The 21,946-nt window shown below is 41.5% G+C and overlaps 2 protein-coding genes across 3 annotated transcripts in view; one reads left to right on the forward strand and one right to left on the reverse strand.

The window, feature by feature from the left end:
• Positions 1-60: 60 nt before the first annotated feature.
• Positions 61-21,518, reverse strand: THOC7 (THO complex subunit 7). Its single transcript, XM_060022841.2, has 8 exons — positions 21,362-21,518; positions 8,079-8,196; positions 6,974-7,101; positions 6,593-6,679; positions 3,125-3,182; positions 2,298-2,364; positions 2,142-2,211; positions 61-1,442 (listed from the first exon to the last, which is right to left on the reverse strand). The coding sequence occupies exons 1-8, from the start codon at positions 21,378-21,380 to the stop codon at positions 1,375-1,377; spliced, it is 615 nt and encodes a 204-aa protein (XP_059878824.1). The 5' UTR covers positions 21,381-21,518; the 3' UTR covers positions 61-1,374.
• Positions 21,519-21,664: 146 nt separating this feature from the next.
• ATXN7 (ataxin 7) overlaps positions 21,665-21,946 on the forward strand; it is a 139,540-nt gene continuing 139,258 nt past the window's right edge. For both annotated transcript variants that reach the window (XR_011246647.1, XM_069541163.1), the window contains exon 1: positions 21,665-21,739. The gene's annotated coding sequence lies outside the window, so the exon portion shown is untranslated. The remainder of the gene's footprint in view (positions 21,740-21,946) is intronic.

Here is a 21,946-nt window from a genome sequence, read left to right on the forward strand (position 1 = left end):
GGGTGGGGTGGGTGGTAAAAATATTCTGCCCAGCAGTCCTTAAAAAAAGATCCTTTGGGAAAAATTCATTTTTAATTCTGAGTCAATATAAGCAAATTTTTGCTTCATAATTCTTACTAATAATGGAAAATAGAAATATTTATCAGGGCATAGCAATTCTGCAAAGAAATTTCTCCCATGAAATTTGCCAGATGAAATTAGAGGAAGCACTTAAAAGTATTTTGACACTTTCACTGTGTCTACTATTGAGCTAACTTTAAACTTTCGTTTTTAAAGATACGAGTTTGTATCAAAATTACAAAAATGTAGCATTATTAAGGTATGATTCATGCAAAATGCCATGTTTCTGCACTAAAATAAATGGATAAGTATAGACCCTAACAAGTATTAGCCATGTAATTCAATACTTAAGACAATTGTAAGTGATTCAGACCTGGCTTAATTTTTTAAAAAGATCATGAAATCCTTTTTGCACGACTCTTGAAAATGACTCCTACAGAACAAAACGATAGAGAGAAAACATTTCAACAAAACATTTAACAACCACATTGCTCAAGTATTAAGGACAGAGATCTAGAAAGTTTTGCATATTGATTTACTTTGCATCTTGTAATTACCTCTGATATCAGTGATTCTTAATATCATGGAACCTCTCCCACAATAAGCATACACCACAAACATTTTGTACATAATTTCACAAGTTCACAGCCCTCCTGAGAGCCTATTCATGGACCTCATTTTCAAAAGTGGTAACGATTTCCAGAAATCAACTAATTTTCTCAGGTACATCCTAGAAATGCCACCTTCTCACTATCTTCCACTTATTTTGTGAGCAAATCAATGTTACCAGTTAAAAATTACCTAGAATACCAATGAGCACTAACATATCTGGCTTGAAAATATTTCATTAAACATTTTTGCATGTTGCTTCCTATCTTTTAAGTATAAGAAAGGCATTTCAGGGCTTCCCTGGTGGCGCAGTGGTTGAGAGTCCGCCTGATGATGTAGGGGACACGGGTTCGTGCCCCAGTCCAGGAAGATCCCACATGCCGTGGAGCGGCTGGGCCTGTGAGCCATGGCCGCTGGGCCTGCGCATCTGGAGCCTGTGCTCCGCAACGGGAGAGGCCACAACAGTGAGAGGCCCACGTACCGCAAAAAAAAAAAAAAAAAAAAAAGGCATTTCAATTAAAACAAATATATAATGAAGTCATCTCCCTTTGTGTGAAGAAATGTGAATGAACTGTGAATTGAAATTTAACAGCAACGTAGTTCACTACCAAAACTTTATATGTCTCAAGAGCACAACCAATTTTGAACACACTAAGATCATGTTGCTACTTCAATATTCTTGGGAATGGTGAGTGATTAGCTGGTCTATGGTTTAGGATCAGTTTCCATGCTTGTTTCTTGAGCTTCTTCTACCTCTGAGAGCTTTTCATCATCTGCAATTGAGAAAGAAACATAAAACTTTAATCAAATTTGCTTAAATTATATGTTTAATGAATACATGAAAACACTTTCATCCTTTATTAGCGAATATATTTAAACCAAAAATGGCAAAATGGCAGCCTATGACTGTAATTGACCCACACAAGTGGGTTTGGTTTTAAAAGTCTTGTTTTGGTTGTTGTTAGTAGTTGAATCAAAATGCAAATTTTATGTGATAGACTTCAGCTAAAAAAAAAACAATCTAGGTCTTAGGCTTTTTTGCAAACAATCAGAAGATCAGGTTACATAAAACTTGGCTTTAGTCAATACAAAGAGCAAGTCCCCAGGTCCCCAAAGCACCTAGTTCATTGAGAATGCAAATGTGTTTATGCATTGATTATTTCATTCACTTATTGCCTGCCTGGGTCCTGAATTGTTACTTTATAGCAATATACTACAGTAAACCAAGAACAATTCCAAGTCTATCATGCTTAAATTTCTCTTAATTTACAAACCACTAGACAGGTATTCAAATCGTACATATTCAGGCTTTTCTGCATATAATCAGAAAGATGAACAACATGAGTACCTTCTAATGTCATCCAGCTACACTCCTGTTCTGAAACTGAAGGTGCACTCTCTATTTTAGAAGACATGCCTCTGATCACTTAAAAATCTTCATAGACATTGATTTTCTGACTCTTGTTACTTACTTTCCAGTGTTTGCTGAAGTTCGTGGATGGTACTAAGAAGAACGTGAAACTGTTTCCTTCTCAATTCTAGCTGTGTTAATAAGAAAAAAAATTAATACACATTGATCTATAAACCTATACAGAACACAAAGGCTAACATATATCACATGCAAATACCTTATCTTCAACACTTTCTTTAATATGTGAAAGATGCTCTAATTCTTTTCCCAGAGCCTCTAGTTCCCTGAAAAAAATAAAATAGTGTTATATTTTGCTAATTGGGGGAAGAGAATTCATAATTAATATCTAACTTTTTAGTTAGTAAATAGTATTTATTTAAAAAATAAAAGATAAGGAGTTATAATACTCCATTATGATGAGACTTTTAAAACTAAGGGTGATTTCTTCTAAATATGCACTAATTTTCATTAAAATTAAATTTTAGATAACTTTTAAAGTATAGAAAAACTTGATAATAGGATATCAAACCCCAAGAGTTGGTAACTTTTAACATTTTGTCATAATTATTTCAAGTCTTTTTTTTTTTTTTTTTTTTTTTGGTAAATTGCAGGTTAACTTGAAATACCCTTTGAACTTTACCCCCAGTCCTCTGAACCAGGCCTTTTTCTCCTCCTCTACTCCCCATTCAGGTAATCACTATATCATTCTAATCCTTTTTTATACACATATTTGTATCTCTAAATAACATACAGTATAAGTATATAATACTTGGGGGGCCCTAACTTTTATAAATGGTTATTATTCTGTATGTATTTCCGAAACTTAGGAATAATTTAAAATTCATTGTATATGTCTTCTGTTTTTCTTTCACTAATTGTTTTTGAGATCTGTGTTTAAAAAGTGTTTATCTAGTTAATTCTTTTTATTGAAGATCGGGCTCCTCCTTTTGATGATGTACTCCCACAAAAATGGAATGCATAGCCTAGTATGTAAACATTTATGGATAAAGATTAGTTCCTTTCAGAGTAAAACTCTGAACTTACTTTAATGTCTCATGCCTGTCTGGATGACGCTGGATCACTTTTGCCAATGCATCATATTCTGAAAGATATAAAAATGTTTACTAAAATAAGGTTTTTTGAACCTTGTTATCAAACCAAAATGTCTAACATCACAGAGCTCTCCTAATCACTTTCTTAGTACATAAAGAAGTGGAAACACTGAAGGATGGACAGAGTATCGTCAGTTTCTCTTGATTCAATTATAATTTCAAGGATACATGACTTCAGAAGTATTCCAAACAAGGATTTTACCTCCACTGTTTTTCCATTTACCTATGCCTGGGCAGAATACAAGAGGCTAGCATAAACGTAAGTGAACTTAAGTCATTGATCATCAAGTGAACTGATTCTGAAGAGGATCTTATTCCCTATTTGCCCATCAAATAGAAGATCAGCAAGGTGTATATATCTATGTATCTATCTCCTACCATTAATTTCAGATCTTAGACAACAGAAAATTATACTTCTCACTCATTTCAAAGGTAAAGATCTCATAAACTTAGAAATGATTTATAGTTCAGGAACTTTGTTTCTGCTCCACTGAGAACTCCAAGATAAGTCATGTATCTCCTGTTAAGTTTTCCTATGAAATGATATGTGGCACATTTATTTAAAAGTCTCTTTAATCAATAAAAATACTGTAAATTGACATTAATTCTTAAGTAAGTTGGTATATCCTACTCTAAATTGGCCACTGCAACCTGACCACATGCATTTTAGACTGAATTCAAAAAACACCTTTTAAAAATAAGGAATTAGGAGCTTCCCTGGTGGCACAGTGGTTGAGAGTCCGCCTGCCGATGCAGGGGACATGGGTTCGTGCCCCGGTCCGGGAAGATCCCACATGCCGCGGAGCGGTTGGGCCCGTGAGCCATGGCCGCTGAGCCTGCGCGTCCGGGGCCTGTGCTCCGCAACGGGAGAGGCCACAACAGTGAGAGGCCCGTATACCGCAAAAATAAATAAATAAAAATAAGGAATTAGGAATTAAATATCATCTTAATTGGCTCATTAAAAAGTAAAATTCAAGAGTCATGTACCACAGGGCTTCCCTGGTGGCGCAGTGGTTGAAAATCTGCCTGCCAATGCAGGGGACATGGGTTCGAGCCCTGGTCTGGGAAGATCCCATGTGCCGTGGAGCAACTGGGCCCATGAGCCACAGCTGCTGAGCCTGCGCATCTGGAAGCCTGTGTTCTGCAGCAGGAGAGGCCACAATAGTGAGAGGCCCACGCACCGCAATGAAGAGTGGCCCCCGCTTGCCGCAACTAGAGAAAGCCCTCGCACAGAAACGAAGACCCAACACAGCCAAAAAAAAAAGAGTCATGTACCACAATGTTCATTGCAGCTCTATTTACAGTAGCCAGGATATGGAAGCAACCTAAGTGTCCATCGACAGATGAATGGATGAAGAAGATGTGGCACATATGGAATATTACTCAGCCATAAAAAGAAATAAAATTGAGTTATTTCTAGTGAGGTGGATGGCCCTAGAGTAGCAGTGAGGTGTAGTGAGGTGGATGGCCCTAGAGTGTGTCATACAGAGTGAAGTAAGAAAGAGAAAAACAAATACCGTATGCTAGCACATATATATGGAATCTAAAAAAAAAAGGTTCTGAAAAACCTAGGGTCAGGACAGGAATAAAGAGGCAGACGTAGAGAATGGATTCAAGGACACGGGGAGGGGGAAGGGTAAGCTGGGACGAAGTGAGAGACTGGCATGGACATATATACACTACCAAATGTAAAATACATAGCTAGTGGGAAACAGCCACATAGCACAGGGAGATCAGCTCGCTGCTTTGTGACTACCTAGAGGGGTGGGATAGGGAGGGCGGGAGGCAGATGCAAGTTGGAGGAGATATGGGGATATATGTATATGTATAGCTGATTCACTGGGTTATAAAGCAGAAACTAACACACCATTATAAAGCAATTATACTCCAATAAAGATGTTAAAGAAAAAACAAACTTAAAAAATGCAAAAAAAAAGTAAAATTCATTGTTTTGGCAATCAGTGTATTAATTCGATGTAAGTGTGATGTAAGTGTGATTTTTTTTTTTTTTTTTTTTTTTTTTTTTTTTGCGGTACACGAGCCTCTCACTGTTGTGGCCTCTCCCTTTGCGGAACACAGGCTCCGGACGCGCAGGCTCAGCGGCCATGGCTCATGGGCCCAGCCGCTCCGCGGCATGTGGGATCTTCCCAGACCCGGACACGAACCCGTGTCCTCTGCATTGGCAGGCGGACTCTCAACCACTGCGCCACCAGGGAAGTCCATAAGTGTGATTTTTAATAAAAAATTTTTTGGATTACAGTATAAAAAAAAGAAAAAAACCCACAAAAGAACCCTAAGTCATAAAACCCCCACAACTCCAAAATAACCATTAACATTTTCTATATCCTTCTAGTTTTCTTTTTTGCGGTACGCGGGCCTCTCAACTGTTGTGGCTTCTCCCGTTGCGGAGCACAGGCTCCAGACGCGCAGGCTCAGAAGCCATGGCCCACGGGCCTAGCCGCTCCGCGGCATGTGGGATCTTCCTGGACCAGGGCACAAACCGTGTCCCCTGCATCGGCTGGCAGACTCTCAACCACTGCGCCACGAGGGAAGCCTGATATCCTTCTAGTTTTGCATTTATATGTCACAATTGTGACTACACATTATATTTTTTATCTTTCTTTCAATTTACATTATAGGAGGAACAATGCCCCTGCCATTAAAATTATTTTGAAATAGTTGTTATAGACTAAAATAAGACAGACGCTAAATAAAAACAAGAGATCAGAACAAAGCTAAGCTTTATCCTCTTATTAGAAATTTAGGCAGCTTGTAAATGTTTGCTTGCATTGTGCTTAATAGTGGCACAGTGGTTACGAATCCGCCTGCCAATGTAGAAGACACGGGTTCGAGCCCTGGTCCGGGAAGATCCCACATGCCGTGGTGCACCACAACCCCCGTGTGCCTAGAGCCCGTGCTCCGCAACAAGAGAAGCCACCGCAAGGAGAAGCCCAGGCGCAGCAGCAAAGACCCAATGCAGCAATAAATAAATTTATATATAAAAAAAAATTCACGGGCTTAAATTCTTTTCTGTTTTTTGAAAGTAGTTCCATTAAACAAACAAAATAACCACAAACAAAACCCTAAATAAATTACCTTTGCTCATTAACCGTAACACTATTTAAGCAAAGGGATCTGAGTACAGTAAAAAAAATAAAATAAAAGAAATACTTGTTTAATCAATACAGTCCAACAACAACAAAAATTTTTTTCAGCATTACCTTCCTTCTCTGCTATTTTAAAGAATAATATAGTTTTAAAGAATTAAGTTTGACTCGTAATTCTTTTTTATAATTCAGGTTGATTCTAGCTGAAGGTTTTCCCTCACAATGTTAAAAACTGCATGAAAATACTAGTCAGTAAGAAAGTATTTGCACACTAAATCCCACAAAACCCTTACCTTGGCGATTTTTTCGTATTCGTTTTGCTTGAAGAATTTGCTTTTTGCACTCAGCAATTTTTTCATGTGCTCCAGCAATGCTACATTCTATATAAAAGGTTATTTTTTTTAAAGATAGTTATAACAACATGTATAATCTCCACCCATTTTTAATTTTAAAATATGTTTTTAAATTAAGTTTCATTGCTAATAAAATAGATGCTGGCATTTAAAAAAATAGCTGTAACTCAAAGTATTACATATCATTTTAGAAAACATTCTTTCAATTAATGTTGTTATTGTTATTATTTTACCACTAACCAAAGAAAAATGTTAGCAGATATTATTTCCCTTAGACCATAAAAATTACAATTACAGATAGAAACAATTAATCTTCCTTACCTATTTCTTTGTAAATTTTTTCGTAATTTTCCATTTCTCTGAGATTCATATCATATACCAGCAAAGTTTTGCCCATTGAAAATTCACATTGGGACAGTGTGCTCAGCATACGTTGGTACTGGCTGTATCTAACAAAAAAAAGAGAGAAAAAGAGAAAAGATTTTTGTGGACTTCCAGTTGAAGTATTATAATGCAGGCATAGATTTGCCAAGTAAATTATACCAAGTTCTGAGAGAATAATTTTCTTTATTTAAAAAAAAATTAGAATATCTGTCCCTTATGTTTTCTTTTTCCAAATGTGGTTTAGTTGAATATATAAACTGTATCAGTTACAAATGCAAAGACGGGACTGTAGATCTTAGCAATATAAGCTTAATTCAAACAACTATTTGTTGAATTTTGTTTAAAATCCTTTTTAAAATGTTTTAAGATGGTTTTTATCTTCACAATTCTGTTCTCATAATTTTTTCACTCTATACAATTATTTATGTGAAAAGCTAGTTCAAATGATGAAAAAAATTTAAGTTAAAAAATTATCAAAAATATAAAACCTTGCAGCAACTTTTATTAGTATGTTAAAAAAAGAAAATTTCATTTAGATATTTTCTTACTAAACACTCATCTGCTTTTAAAAGTGACCAAAGTAATGAGTCTGAATTTCACCTTCATTTCTTACCACTATGCCTTCTGCACTTTTTTTTTTTTTTTTTTTTTTTTTTCAGTACGCGGGCCTCTCACGGTTGTGGCCTCTCCTGCTGCGGAGCACAGGCTCCGGATGCACAGGCTCAGCAGCCATGGCTCACGGGCCTAGCCTCTCCACGGCATGTGGGATCTTCCCGGACTGGGGCACGAACCCGTGTCCCCTGCATCGGCAGGCGGACTCTCAGCCACTGTGCCACCAGGGAAGCCCGTTCTGCACATTTTAATAAAACATAAAGCAGACCTCTGAAGAGAAGGCCAGAAAAGTCTACTCTGGATTAACAGAGTTGACTCCATTGGACATTTAAGGTGAGTGAAAATCTGAAATATTAACAGGACTGTATATATGGTCTAAAAAAAAATCACACCAGGACATTAGTATAGAAACAACAGCAAAATGAAATACCCCTCTTCCTGGGATCCAGAGTTGCACCATTTAATGAAACTTTTCACTAGCAGATTAATTCTCCGATCATCTCCAGCACCATCTCCATCAATTAGGAGACGCTTCCGTATGACTTCGTCTGGAGGAAAGAACAATGTGAATTAAAATGACTGTCTGGCTCTTGTTAACTTTCGGGGAAAATAACCAATACCATTACTTATTCATTAATCCAAAAGAAAATTATTGAAATGTAAATGTACTTAATGCCACTGTACATTTAAAATTGTTAAATTTTGTTAGGTTTTACTATCATATATATATATATATATATATATGGAAAGTTATTAAGTGTTCGTGTCAGGCACTGTTTTAGGGGCTAGGATTATAGCAGAAAAAAGCCTTGCCCTCACAGAACTGGCATTCTACTACCGGATTGTTGAGTAGAAATAATTTTCGGGTACTACCAGGGAAATAAACCAATAATTCTCGGAGAACTTTTTTTTGAAAATCCTGTTCAGACAGAAGGAAGTCTAAAGCATTCATGTCTCTGACTAGTGTGAGGTACTGGTAAAAGGAAAACAGAGAAAAGATTTAAAAGATGTAGTGGCAGAATAGGAAAAGAGAATGAGATGGGTCAGAGAAAAAGGAATAGGTTTTTTTTGTTTGGTTTTTTTGCGGTACGCGGGCCTCTCAGTGTTGGGGCCTCTCCCGTTGCGGAGCACAGGCTCTGGACGAGCAGGCTCAGCGGCCATGGCTCATGGGCCCGGCCGCTCCGCGGCACGTGGGATCATCCCGGACCTGGGCACGAACCCGTGTCCCCTGCATCGGCAGGAGGACTCTCAACCACTGCGCCACCAGGAAAGCCCTGTTTTTTTTTTTAAGTGTAATTTTAAAAATAAATTTATTTATTCATTTTTGGCTGCGTTGGGTCTTCTCGTTGCTGCCCAAGGGCTTTCTCTAGCTGTGGCGAGCGCGGGCTACTCTTGGTTGCGGCGCGCGAGCTTCTCATTGCGGTGGCTTCTCTTGCTGCAGAGCACAGGCTCTAGGCGTGCGGGCTTCAGTACTTATGGCACACGGGCTCAGTAGTTGTGGCTCACGGGCTATAGAGCGCAGGCTCAGTAGTTGTTGCGCACGGGCTTAGGTGCTCGGTGGCATGTGGGATCTTCCCGGTCCAGGGCTCTGAACCCATGTCCCCTGCATTGGCAGGCAGATTCTTAACCACTGCACCACCAGGGAAGTCCCCAAAAAAGTGTAATTTAGTTATTATATCTATAATGTTTCTTTCCCCATGAGGACTTTTTTTTTAATAAGTCTGTCTCACTTTTGTTCCAAGGAAAAGAAAAAAGAGAAAAAGGAATAGAAAAGCAGTGCAGATGATAATGATGAGTAACAGGTGGGGCCCCAAAGGGTCTGCCTGGCAGCCCTGACCTAGTGTTCTTCCTGGACAAGATAGTGCTGGATCATAACAAGAGAAACGCAAATTGAAACCACAATAAGGTATCACTTTAATCTATCATATTGGCAAAGATCAAAGACCTGATAATCAGTGATGGCAAAGGTGTTGAGAAATCGCACTTACGCACACTGATGGAATGCAAACTGGTACACTCTTTGCAGGGCAGCTGGCCAATAATACAATATTCAAAACGCACATACCTTTCTGACCCCATTATTCCAGTTCTAGGAATTCATCCTATAGATACATGTGCACCCATGCACAAAGATAAATGTAAAGGGACATTCTTAACAGTGCTGCTTGTGGTAGAAAGATTGCAAACCTAAACATTCACCAGTAAGAGACTGGGTAAATTATGAAACATTCATTAAATGTAATAATATGCAGCCAAAAGAATAGTGTGGATGTATATACTGATATCAAAAAAATCTCCTTAGATATGTTAAATAAAATGAAAACAAAACAGGTGCAGAGAAACAGTTTGCTGCCATTTGTGTAGAAAAGGAGGAGGCCATGTGTGTATATGTGCGCCCATCACATATATGTTTGTGTATTCAGAGAATATCTTTGGAAGAATCCACAAGAAACTGGTAACAGTGGCTGTTTCTGGTGAGAGGGATTACAGATATAGGATGAGAAGGGATTTAATTTTTATATGACTTTGTAGGATTTGTTTTCTTACCATGTGCGTGAATCTAAAAAAAATAATTTTTAAAGTGTGAATAATTCCTGGAGAACCTGCAGGATGAATACAGAAAAATCTTTAAACAATAGTTCCTGTGTGTAGGCAGAAGTATTTCTGAGCGCAGGTGCAACAGAGATAAACTTTGGAAGGCAGATGGCTCCAGTTTTAAAATCTATTCTGTGACATCAGATAAACATTTTTAGAATTAGGTATTGTTCTCAGAGTCACGGCTTTGACAGATGCCTCAGGCTACAGATTCATCAAGTGTTTTAATTTTACACTTTAAAATATAAACTAATGCTTTCCGTATTTAACCACCAACAATGTTATTTGAGGAGACTAAGGACAAAACACAGTCCCTGAAGAGATTAAAATGCAGAAAATGAAATTGATTTTCTAAAATCACAAATGTTTTAACTTTGTTAAAAGTAAACATTCAGTGGGTGAGCAATCCAGTGGTCAATTGAGGCTCTTTAGTTTCTTTTTGATCTCCTTATCTCTAATCTTCCAAGCCCCCAAGAAACCCCATCTTCCTCTCAGATACCCAGGCACCCTACTTTATTGAGGACCAGGGATTTCAAATGTAAATGAATTCAGGGAATAGGGAGTAAGGAAATTGAGGAGTAAGTACCTAAAAGGGTAAGCTATTACCAAAGCTGGCTCTTCAAGAGATTTGTAAAGTTTGGTGACTAACTAAAAATGTTTCAAATACATTTTGTGATCTTGTCAGCTGTATACTTAAGATCTGAGCACTTTTTATATATGTATGTAATATCCTAATTACAGAATTTTTTTTTTTTTTTTTTTTTGCGATACGCGGGCCTCTCACTGTTGTGGCCTCTCCCGTTGCGGAGCACACGCGCAGGCTCAGCGGCCATGGCTCACGGGCCCAGCCGTTCCGCGGCATGTGGGATCTTCCCGGACCGGGGCACGAACCCGCGTCCCCTGCATTGGCAGGCAGATTCTCAACCACTGCGCCACCAGGGAAGCCCATAATTACAGAAAATTTTGAAAAATGTTTAAAGCATTGTACAGGCCAAATAAACTTGGGAAAAAGGTTTGTCAGGGCCCACCCTATGTCTTGCTCATTCTGTTTGCTCTCCAGCCTCTCACACTGTGTCTTTACATTTCTGATGCTCAATAAAGATTTTTAAATTGGATTTGTGGTGCCTGCCTGGGACCATCTGCCCTCCAAAGAGTTTGTCTCAATAAAACACTAACAAGGACTAGCAGCAACCATCTTATTTTCAGGTCCATAGCAGAGATTTCCCTTCTTGTACAAAAGACACAAATATTTGATCAATGAGCAGATGTGTCCGTAGGTACCGGACTAAGTTCTGAGGACATGAAGCAAAGACCTGAGCTCCTTCACTCTAGTTGGAGAAGTAACACCCATATGAATACACACACACACACACACACAGAGGAAGCTGGGATTGTTAAATGAGTGACACACACAGCAGGAGATTAAGAGGAGAGCTTCCTTTAGCTTGGGGGGAACAGGGAAAGAGGATTTTGAGCTGCTCTTTTGATACTTGAAAACCATCAGTCAAAAAAGCCAAAAGGCATTTTAACAGTATCTATCGAAATTTCAAATAATATGGCCTCTTTGACCCAAAAATCCTAGATATACTTGCCTATATGCAATATGACATGTTCATCAACAGGGGGTTAGATAAATTTCGACATAAGAATATGATGGAATACTAAGAAGCGATAAAAAACAAAGAATGAGGAAACATCTGTGTACTGGGAGAGAGAGAGACCACTTAATACAACTTGTTAAAAGTGTAAGGTGAAGAATCATATTTATGGCATGCTTCTTTTCATATAAAAATGGGGGGAAATAAGAATATATATTCACGTGTTTATATTCACATAGATATCTTGGAATGCTATACAAGAAGCTAATAATAGGGGTTACCAAGGAATTGGGGCAGTATCAGTTGGGGAGCTGGAGGACAGGCTGGAAGATGGGGAAATATTTTTTTATATTATTTGATTTTTGAACCATATAGGTACTCAAAATCTGTTAGCTGTTGTTTGAAAAAGAAAGCAAGCTATAATTGTGGTGATGGTATCATAGGTGTTTGTATATGCCCAAACGCATCAAATTGTACACAATACGCGTAGTTCTTTGTGTATCAATTATACCTCAATAGAAGTGTTAGAAACAAAGAAAGCAAGCTAAAGTTGTTTCCCTACTCCCCATCCCCACCCCCAGCAGGCAGGGAGAAAGCTGTGAGCTAAGGCAGAGGTGTGGAATGCAAGGCTGGATCTGGCTGTGAGTACTCTAGGACAATAGGGAGGCTGGATGTGTGTGAAGACAGATATCATCATCGAGACCCAAGTTCATAAAGGCAGTTAGAGGTCAGATTATGGGAGTCCACACTAGTAAATGCCATCCTGGTAGACTTGGACCTTCCTGGAAGGCAACAAGTTGGAGTTGCTGAAGATTCATGGCTGGACTTTCTAGGAGGATCAAGTTGAGGGCAGAGTGTACAAAATGGAACGCAGCTGTGAAGCACCTAGGAGGCTACCAAAGCATAGGCAGTAGGAGCTAAAATGCCATGAATTAAAGCAGAGATTAGAATCGCAGGTCCCGGAAGGCAAATTACGAAAGGCAGGGGCCAGGGCCAACACTGGCCGACACAGCACAAGGAGAAGTGCAGTCTGATGAGTTCTGGTGAGGGGGGGGATTCGCTGTCCAGGCATTCACGGATCTTTCTCCTACGTCAGTCCTATCCCTCTTTTGTCTACAGAGCATTTCTTCACAGCCAGACCCTGGGCCAGAAGTCAAAACCTGGGTCCAACGTTCTGGTTAGTCCACAGTGTTTACTTTGTGTTTGTGACCAACTTTTAACTTCACCTCTAAAAATGGGAATAAAACTATCCACTTCATAGGACTGCTGTGAAACTTTATGGAAATAAAAGTGTACAGAGGAGCATGATGCCTGTTCATTGTAGGAAAGAAAAAAAGGAAAAAAAAGTTATTCTTATCTTCATGCTAAATTTAATTCACAATTTAATGTTAGAAAGTGAGTGTATGTTGGAGATACATCTATAGATACATCTATATACCCATGTAGATATATATTAGGCATACAAAGTTTTGTCCAGTTATGATTTCTCACAAATATGCTTGTCTCAAGCTTTGTACTGTAAGGTCATGATATTTCTAGCTTAAACTGCATAGGCAGTTGCTGCCTAGGAAATTCTCTGGGGATGAGTATGATTGAAATAACATACATAAAGTACAGAGCACAGCTCCAACAGCAACAAAGTAAAACCAAAGGGTAAGTTGCCAGTTTGAAAACAGCCTCTGTTCTTTTTAAATTTAAAGATGGCCAGCTGCTGACAGTTCCCAGCGTGTATGATACCAGCATTGTTATTTTTAATGGTACCTCCTCAATTAGCTCTAGATTGAACACACCTAAACATGTTCTGTTTACTATATACATTGACTTCATAAATTGTTATCATGCTGAAACTCTCTGTAAGCAATCTGGATGCTAATATTAATCCTGGCGGGCCTTGGCCCACCTGTAAAAATGGTGAAGATGGCTTAGAAACTATTTCAGTGATGTTATCAACATCATTCCTCAGTTGTCCCAATTACTTTCTTAACTGACCACGAGGATCAAAACCATCTGGGAAAAGCCTTGAAACCAAAATACCTAACATCTGCTCTGAGAGTGGTGGTTTTCCACCTAATTTTAGGCTCGTAGGAAGATTTCCTACTGGATTCAGTTGTATGTGTGCCATAATTATATCTACAAAATGTCTGCCATTCAAAACTCATTTTCAAATCAGTTATGACACATGCATGGCAACAAGCAAATATTTACTCAAAAAACTGGGATGTATTTTAGACCCTTTCCTGTCTTATATGCCACTTTCTACCTAGAAGAAATATGTCAAGAAGTCCTTTCAAAGGGTTAGATTTTAATGCCCGATTTTCCATAAACAGGCTGGAAGAAATGACTGCTTTACAGTCACTAAACCAACTCTCCATTTCCAAGCCTCTGGATGGATGACACAAACATCTTAGGAATTTTCTCATTTTAGTGTGGAAAGGACAATCTCTCCTAAACCCAGACTAACACGGCTTTCAAAACCCCTAATTGTTATTCCCTCAAAGTGGCTATTGAAACCTTGATTACAAAACAAGTTTTCATACCCTCTTGGAGCAAATACTGAAAAAAGGAGAGAGAAGAACAATTTGGAAGATAATGGTGGGCCAAGTTCCAAAACACTTACTTTAGGGACATGTCAAGGCTTGACAACCAGTGATAAGAGCCTGTTATGTAACTTCCTCCTAGGGCTAAGCTACCGCCAAGCGTGCCTGCCGATCTGCTAGACCGCACAGCTCCCGATCTCACCTGCTTTCAAGAAATAGCAATTCTGTGATCTAACAGTGAGGATAAGCATTTCCTTTCTGAAGGCAGTTTAGCAAGAAATTCTGCAGGCACACAAGCACACCACTGACTGGCTTTTTCTTGGGGTTCCTAAACACTCTGGATCCAAACTGAAAACCACAGGAAGGGATAACGAGATAAGATTACACAGGAAAAAACAGCTAGCTACTAGGAAACCAATGAGGCAATATGTATTTTAATTAAGAATACATATACCCTTGACCTGTCTTCTAGAAATGATTCCCACAAGTGTACAAAGACAACTATGCATATATCTCCAGTCATACTATTTGTAAGAGTAAAAAACAGAAAATAAAAATGTTTACAAGGGGTTTAATTAAAAAATATATATAACAGAATATCACAAAATAAGGTAGAAAAAGCTCCAAAAGAACTCAAAGATGTATCATTGATTATGGAAGTATAGTTCAAAAGAGCACGTAAACGTTTGTGTAAAACTTTATACATGCATACCGGCACACCAACTAACATATACATAATGCTTATAATATGCTAAGTTATCCTCACAAAAGCCCTATAAAGTGGATATTACCCCTATTTACCAATGAAGGCACTGAAAGTTACTTGAAGGAGTAAAGCTGGGACTCAAACTCAGGAGTTTGACGCCCGAGGTGTTTTTTGCCTTTTATGGCATTTAAAAACCATTCTGGAAGAGTACACAAAAAAACACCTTACACTAATTACCTCTGGGAAGTGGGATTAGCAGTGGAAGGTGAAGAGGGGAAGGTTTTCACTTGTCGCTTGGTGCATTTCTTCTTGAATTTCCTAACGTGTATTATTTGTCTTCCTCACAGTATCAACAGTTGTTATCTGGATAGAGAGCTTATTGGTCATTTTGAGGTATTTTTCTTCACTTTTTTTGAAGTAAAAATTCTCATCAGTGTTCTTTAATAAATCTATGCTGTGTTAACAAGAAAAAAGAAAACTGGCTTGACTTGACCTATTAACTAGAGGAGAGACTAAGGCCATGTAAAAACAACGTGTGTGCAGATTCCTCTTAAGAGTCATCACTAGATCACCATCGCTTATGGGTTATTAAGCTGAATTACATATATTCCTCCTTTCAAGGAGCTTAAAATCATTAAAACAACTTTTAAGGCCAACAATGTTAAGACACAAAGAAGTCAGGTGGAAAGAATAAATAAGATGGTTTGATTCTTCCATGTAAATATGGATCTCTCGGGAGACACTTAGGCCCAGTCTAAATAAATTGCTGATACCAAAGTAAATTACATAAACCAAAATTAAATTAAACATTAAAAAAAGAAAAGCAAAAAAATGAATGTTGAAGGCCTTTGTTTTTCTCTAGATTTATTTAAATGTTTATAGAGTATGGCCCTAATAAAGTCAAGGTTGAAACTCCAATCTTGCTTTGAGATACCTTTTATCTTGGCTAAAGAAGTATTGTTTTATATTTGAACTGCTTCAGAAACCCCTGTGCTGGGACCACAGACGAGGGCAAAAAGTGGTCAAATCCATTGGCACTAGTGAAACAAAAAGCCAAGCAAACTCCTTGGCCACAAATGTCTAATTAACTTTCGATCAGCAATTGAGATTGGAATAGCGGCAGCAGCAGACACTTAGCGTTTGTACACTCCTTTATTTGATGACCATAACTCTTGTTTGTTTCCTTTCACTCTGAAAAGTGTCCTCGTTTGGACAATCAATTAAATGGTCACTCAACTTCGAAGTGCTTTACATATGTTAATCACGCTTCATCCTTGAAAACACCCTATAAAGTATGTATTATTGTCTTCCTTTTACAGATGAGTAGTGTCACCTCTGGAGTCAGAGGAATATATACACAATTACATTATTAGAAAAGCCATAGTGCCATTCCATTATTCTGTCATATTGTTCATGGGCATGTTAAAAACCATTATTTCAAGTTTTAACAAGCATATTATCGATGCATGACACTTTCTAATTTAATAAACAGCAACAAAAAAACACTGTCAAAACCAACAAGCTCTATGAAATGGAGTGTACAGCCACATCCTGCTCCCACGCCCCTTCTCATCTCCCATCTGTGGCTCTGGCATATCAAGATATACACCTAATGTTCTCTGTACTGAAAAAAGTGCTTCTGAAACACCTTCTATCAGAGTACTAACACTGTTTAACACCCTTTAAATTAACACATACAAAATACAAACTGTGAACATAGTTTAAATTAACAAAAACAACATCTAAACTGTTTTCCAGTTAGCCAGAATGCTGGGGTGGCAACAGAGGAGAGTGGCTTTGCCAATAACTAGCTATATGACAGTAAGCCACTAACTTCCCAGGACTTCCACTTGTCCATCTAAAGGCAACGGTATTGGTGATAATATTTATAGTTCAGTATCTATAGGTAACAAGATAGCGTCTCTCTCCTTCCCTTTGAGGAGGGCAGTTCCTCCAATTAACCAATGTGTCCTTGTACAGGAAATAAAGAGGTTCTCCTCCAAAGGCTCCTAGTCCAATTGGATATGCAAACCCAGATGTAAGGACTACACAAAGGCACAGCACCTTGCCAGGCACTCAAACTTGGAAGAGGACATCAGCCCTCCTCTAGTCTCCAGAGACAGGTATTGGAACTTCTTCAAGACCTTTTCAGGAGGATGATAGAAATATGGAGGCCACCCACTCCTCACTCCTCTCCACTGTCATGTCATCATCCTAATCCAAGCCCACCTTGGAGTACTTCTCGTTGGCCTCCCTGTTTCCATTCTTGCCTTCCTAGAATCCATTCTCTACACAGCAACCCAGAATGATGCAAAACATGTATTGTATCACTAACTCTTCTGCTTGAAACCCTCCGATCACTTCCGAGTGCCCACAGAAGACAACCTGATCTCCTTTCCATGGCTTGCAAGGCTCTGTTTATTTCTCTGACCTCCTTTTGCATCCCACCCGTCCTGGTCCACCTGGATCCAGCCCCAGTGGCCTTCCCCATCTTCCTTAAACGGCGCAGAGCTTGTCTGCACCTCAGGCCTTTGCACTAGTTGTTGCCTCTATCTGGAATACTTTCCTTGGCTCTTCACGCAGTGGACCCCTTCAGGTCTTAGCGTAAACATCACTTATCAGAGGTCACACCTGAGCACCTGATTTTAACCTAACTCTCCACAGCCCTCCCCCATTACTCTCTTATTCCATCTAGTTCATTCTCAGAACCAAATTATGCTCTTTCTCAGAAATTATCTTACTTACTTGATTGCATGCTGTTGCTTCCCTCCCCCAAGTAAGAGTCGGGTCTTCCTCTATACAGTCTATTGTTATAACCAGCACTGTGCTTGGGAGGCATGCAATAGGTATTTACATTATGTATCACTCACTCCTGCTTGAGTCTTACCAAAAGCTCAGCTGAAGAAAATCAAGTTTACCGAGATTACCTAAAGAAGTTGTGGCTTGTCCTTTCCTCTATGGTCTAGATAATTCTTAAAACAAAAAAAGCCCAAAAACCTTGCTCTGAAGTAAGGCAGACCAGCAGAGCTCTTCACCTAAACCACATGGTCTATCTGCTTTGGAATGCCTTTCTAAGTTGTGATTTAGCCTTCTTTGACCTAGTAAGGCATGTACTAAGAAACAGGTTTATGATCCTCAGTGCTGAAAGAGGTTAAGGATATGACACTGGCTTTTGTTTATGAGGACCCTAAAGAGCAGCTTATTTTTTAGTGTTTAAATTAAAAAAAAAATTAAAAAAAAAAACAAAAAAACCCACTGCTTGTCCTGGGTATCTAATGTTGCCTTCCTGCTCTCATGAACACTATATCACAGGATGGCCTAGGTCCTGCCTCTTGGTATGGACAGCTAGGGAAACAAGTCACTTGCACCTTTAATTAACATACAGATTTGACCCCCTGATTACAAGGATCACCCCACTTCTAACTTCCTCTTGCTTTTACTAGTCTTGATCTTCTTTTGGCCTTGTTTCCTCATCCATTTATTTTAACGTTTTCTCATTATAATGAGCTGCTTTAAATATTTTCTGGAATATGCCATATAAGTAAATTAAGTATTAAGGGCTAGAGCAGAAGTATACATAAGATAATATGGTTAATAGGTTAACCTACTGAAAGATCAACTGGTTAAGAGCAGAGAATATTTGATGTGAGTCCTGAAGAATAAATGGGTGGTCACCAGGCAGAAAAGGCAGGGAGTGGCAACCTGCACAGATAGAGGGAGAAGGCACAGTCCTCATCAGAGGAAAGTGGAGGAGAGGCAAGTAAACCAACTCTTACATTTAATAGTATTTACTGAACATTACTATGTATCAGATGCAGTGCAAAGCACTTCACAACTTTTAGTGCATCTAATTCTCAAAACCAGCCTATGAGGTAGACTATATTATTATTCCCATTTACAAGGAATGAAAGTAAGGCTCAAAGAGGTTAATTAACCTGCACAAGGTCAGACTGCTTTTAAGTGGCAGAGTGAGGATTCTGATGGCCTCTTTGGATGTAGGGAGTATTTGACTGCAATCAGTGCATTTACTAGAACTAATCTTCCCTCTCCATTTCCCTTCTGACAAAACCTCTCTCTCCCCTGCCGTTGTCTACTTCAATGAATAGAGAAGTTTCCAATCAGAAACCAGGGATAGTCCTTGGCCCTTCCCCTCATATCCATTCGCTCTCCTGACATTTGACCTCATAAATTTCTCTCCCACCTGTCTACTTCTCTGCAGTCCCTCTTGGTCCCAGCCTCTATCATCTCTCACTAGGACCAGGGCAGCTGTAGCTGAGGGACAGGATGCACAAGGGGGAAGAGGAAGAACTCTGAGCCAGATTGCTTGATGTGGAGCTCAGGCTCTATAACTTGCTACCTGTGCAACCTGGGGCAAGTTACTTCACCTCGTTGTGTCCCAGTGTCATCTGTAAAGTGGGGATAATAATTAGAACATGCTTGACATACTAACATACTACATAGATGTTAGAAAGGAGAGAGGCCACTTAACTCCTCACTTTCCCTTCCCCTCATCACATAGTAGAGTGTGGTGGTTGTTTCTGATGCAAATCTGATAACATCCCACCAATGCTAAAAAAACTTTTAATGATTTCCCACTCCCCTCAAAAATTTCTGGCTCATAACTTTCTAACTTCTAGCCAATACTTACTATCTTTGAGTTCTTCCAATGCTTTGTGGCCTTTGCATAAGTAGTTCTCCACCTGGCATACCAATCCAACTACATCTAGTTATCCTTCAAAAAACGGGATTAAGAGTAACTTTTTCAGGGAGGCTTTCTGATCTCTGAGAATGGATAAGCAATCTTTGTTACATGCTTCTACGGTTCCGAACCTTGAACTTCCTCTGTAGTAACGTTTGCCACCGTGAAAACTAATTATCTCCTGTGTTTTTCCCACCAGACTGTGACCTCAGAGGAGGAAAAGGTCTTGCCTGTTGGTTCTGGGCTGTTAAGCCCAAGGCCTAGCCCAGGTGGGATAAATATCTACTGAATAAATGAAACTGGAATGAAGCGAAGTTTTAACTGGACCTTGAAGAGACTTCACTTCATTACTCCTCATCATGATCACAAATTTGGGCCTGTTACTCTTCCCCCCAGTGGCCTGGTCCTTCAAGGTGGAAACTCTGTCTACCTCCCACTCTTCAGAAATGGCCTCTCTATAGGCATCTAAGGTTACTGGCCACTCTTTCTTCAAATAGACCCTGCACCCCTAGGTCCCCCTTCCCAAATGTCAAAGGACTTCCTTACTCCTTAACTGGATACCTTCTTAGATTCTCCCTCCAGTTGCCCATCATGCTTGTCCACCTTCCCCAAGGTGTCACTCTATTTCTGCTCTCAATCTGTAGACCACCCCCTGGGCCCCTCCTTACATGGAGGGACCTCCTAAACTGTCCTCACAACTTTCCCGAAACCCAGCCCCTGCCTCTCCCCCGACTCCATTCCAGCAGACAAACCACCCTCCCCAAGACATACAAAGGAATCTTCTAGTGTCCTGATCTACCCTAGGTGGCCCCATCCCTATACTGGCTCCTCTTAATACCCCAGGCACAGTCCCTGGCTGTCCTCCGGACACCCCGTCCACATCTACTCTTTTTAGATACTGTCCCCAGCTCCCTCTCGCTACCCCCAAGCCAGGACTAGTTCTCAGGCCTCAGTGCAATCCACCCCATGGTCTGGGGGACCTTCCCAATCCGTCCAGAGGACTCCTCCAGGTGTCACCCTCTGTGCGCTGACACCCCTGGTACTATTGTCCCGGGACTCCCTTCTTTCCGACTTGGCCCGAAACTCTCGGCCCATCCCCGGAGTTCCCACTCTCTTTCAGCTCTCCAAAGGTCCTCCGGACCCCCGGCTGCAAGGCCTCCACCCGTTCCTCCCCTTCGCCGCTCCTCGGGCCCCATCACCCCCACTCAGTGCTCCCTCACCACATCCTCCGACAGCCTGGACCCCTTCCGGGTACCATCCGCCAGCGCATAGCTGCCGGCCTCCCCGGGCCCCCACGTGTGCTCCCGGCCCCTCGACGATCCTCCCAGCGTACCCTCCCCACGCCCCGCGCGGCCTCGGGAGAGCGGGCCTCGGAGTTCGCGGGGCTCCGAGGAGAGGCCCAAGGGCTCGGGGGAAGCGGCCGGGAAAGCCCGGGTCTCCGAGGGGCCCGATCGGGGAGGCCAAGGGGCTCCCGAAAGCGGCAGGGGAGGCCGGGGGTCTCGGGGGAGGCGGCGGCGGGGGCCGGGGAGGCCGCGCGGCCCCGGGGATTGGGCCGGAGCGGCAGCGAGCGGGCCTCACCGTCAGTCACGGCTCCCATGGCGTGCGCGGCGGCGGCGGCGGCGCAAGCTGAGGCGGCGGTTGGCGGCGGCGGAGGTCAAACTCCCACAATGCAGCCGGGTAAACAGCCATGGAGGAGGAGGCGGCGGCGCCCGCGGCCGCCCGCTCCGCCGCCTGAGCCGCGCCGCGCCGCCGCCGCCGCCGCCGCGGGACCTGCGCTCTGCGCGCTCCCCGAACTCCCCGGGGGCGGCCGCGGCCGGCGCGTGTGGGGCGAAGCCAGGCGGGCGGTGGCGGCGGCCCCGGTGCAGCCCCGGCCTCTGCCGCCCCCCCCCCCGCCCCCCGCTGCCCCCGTCCGGCCCACGCCCAGAGGCCGCCCCGGAGGCCTCCGCCAAACGCCAGGTGAGCTCGCCTGGGCGCCGCCGGGGCGGCGGGGGCTACGCGGGTCCAAGCCCCCCCGCGCCTCCCGGGGGACGGCCACCGCGGCCCCGCCGCCCCATTCCCGCTACGGCTGCTAGTGGTGGGCTCGCTCTCCTGGGGGGGGCGGGGGGGGCGCCCTGCCCGCCTGAGCACGGGAGTCGGGGCAGCCAGGGCACAGAGGGGGCGCGG

Source organism: Delphinus delphis, chromosome 10, assembly GCF_949987515.2.
Source record: "Delphinus delphis chromosome 10, mDelDel1.2, whole genome shotgun sequence".
In the NCBI taxonomy this organism is placed as follows: Eukaryota; Metazoa; Chordata; class Mammalia; order Artiodactyla; family Delphinidae; genus Delphinus; species Delphinus delphis.

What these genes read in the sequence shown, in the direction of transcription:
- THOC7 (XM_060022841.2), bottom strand. An exon ending in TCTGGATCCCAGGAAGAGGG is followed by an intron (nt 7,102 to 8,078) that starts GTATTTCATTTT and finishes TTTTTTTGTTAG; the next exon opens with ATACAGCCAGTACCAACGTA. An exon ending in ACTTCAGCAAACACTGGAAA is followed by an intron (nt 1,443 to 2,141) that starts GTAAGTAACAAG and finishes TCTCAATTGCAG; the next exon opens with ATGATGAAAAGCTCTCAGAG.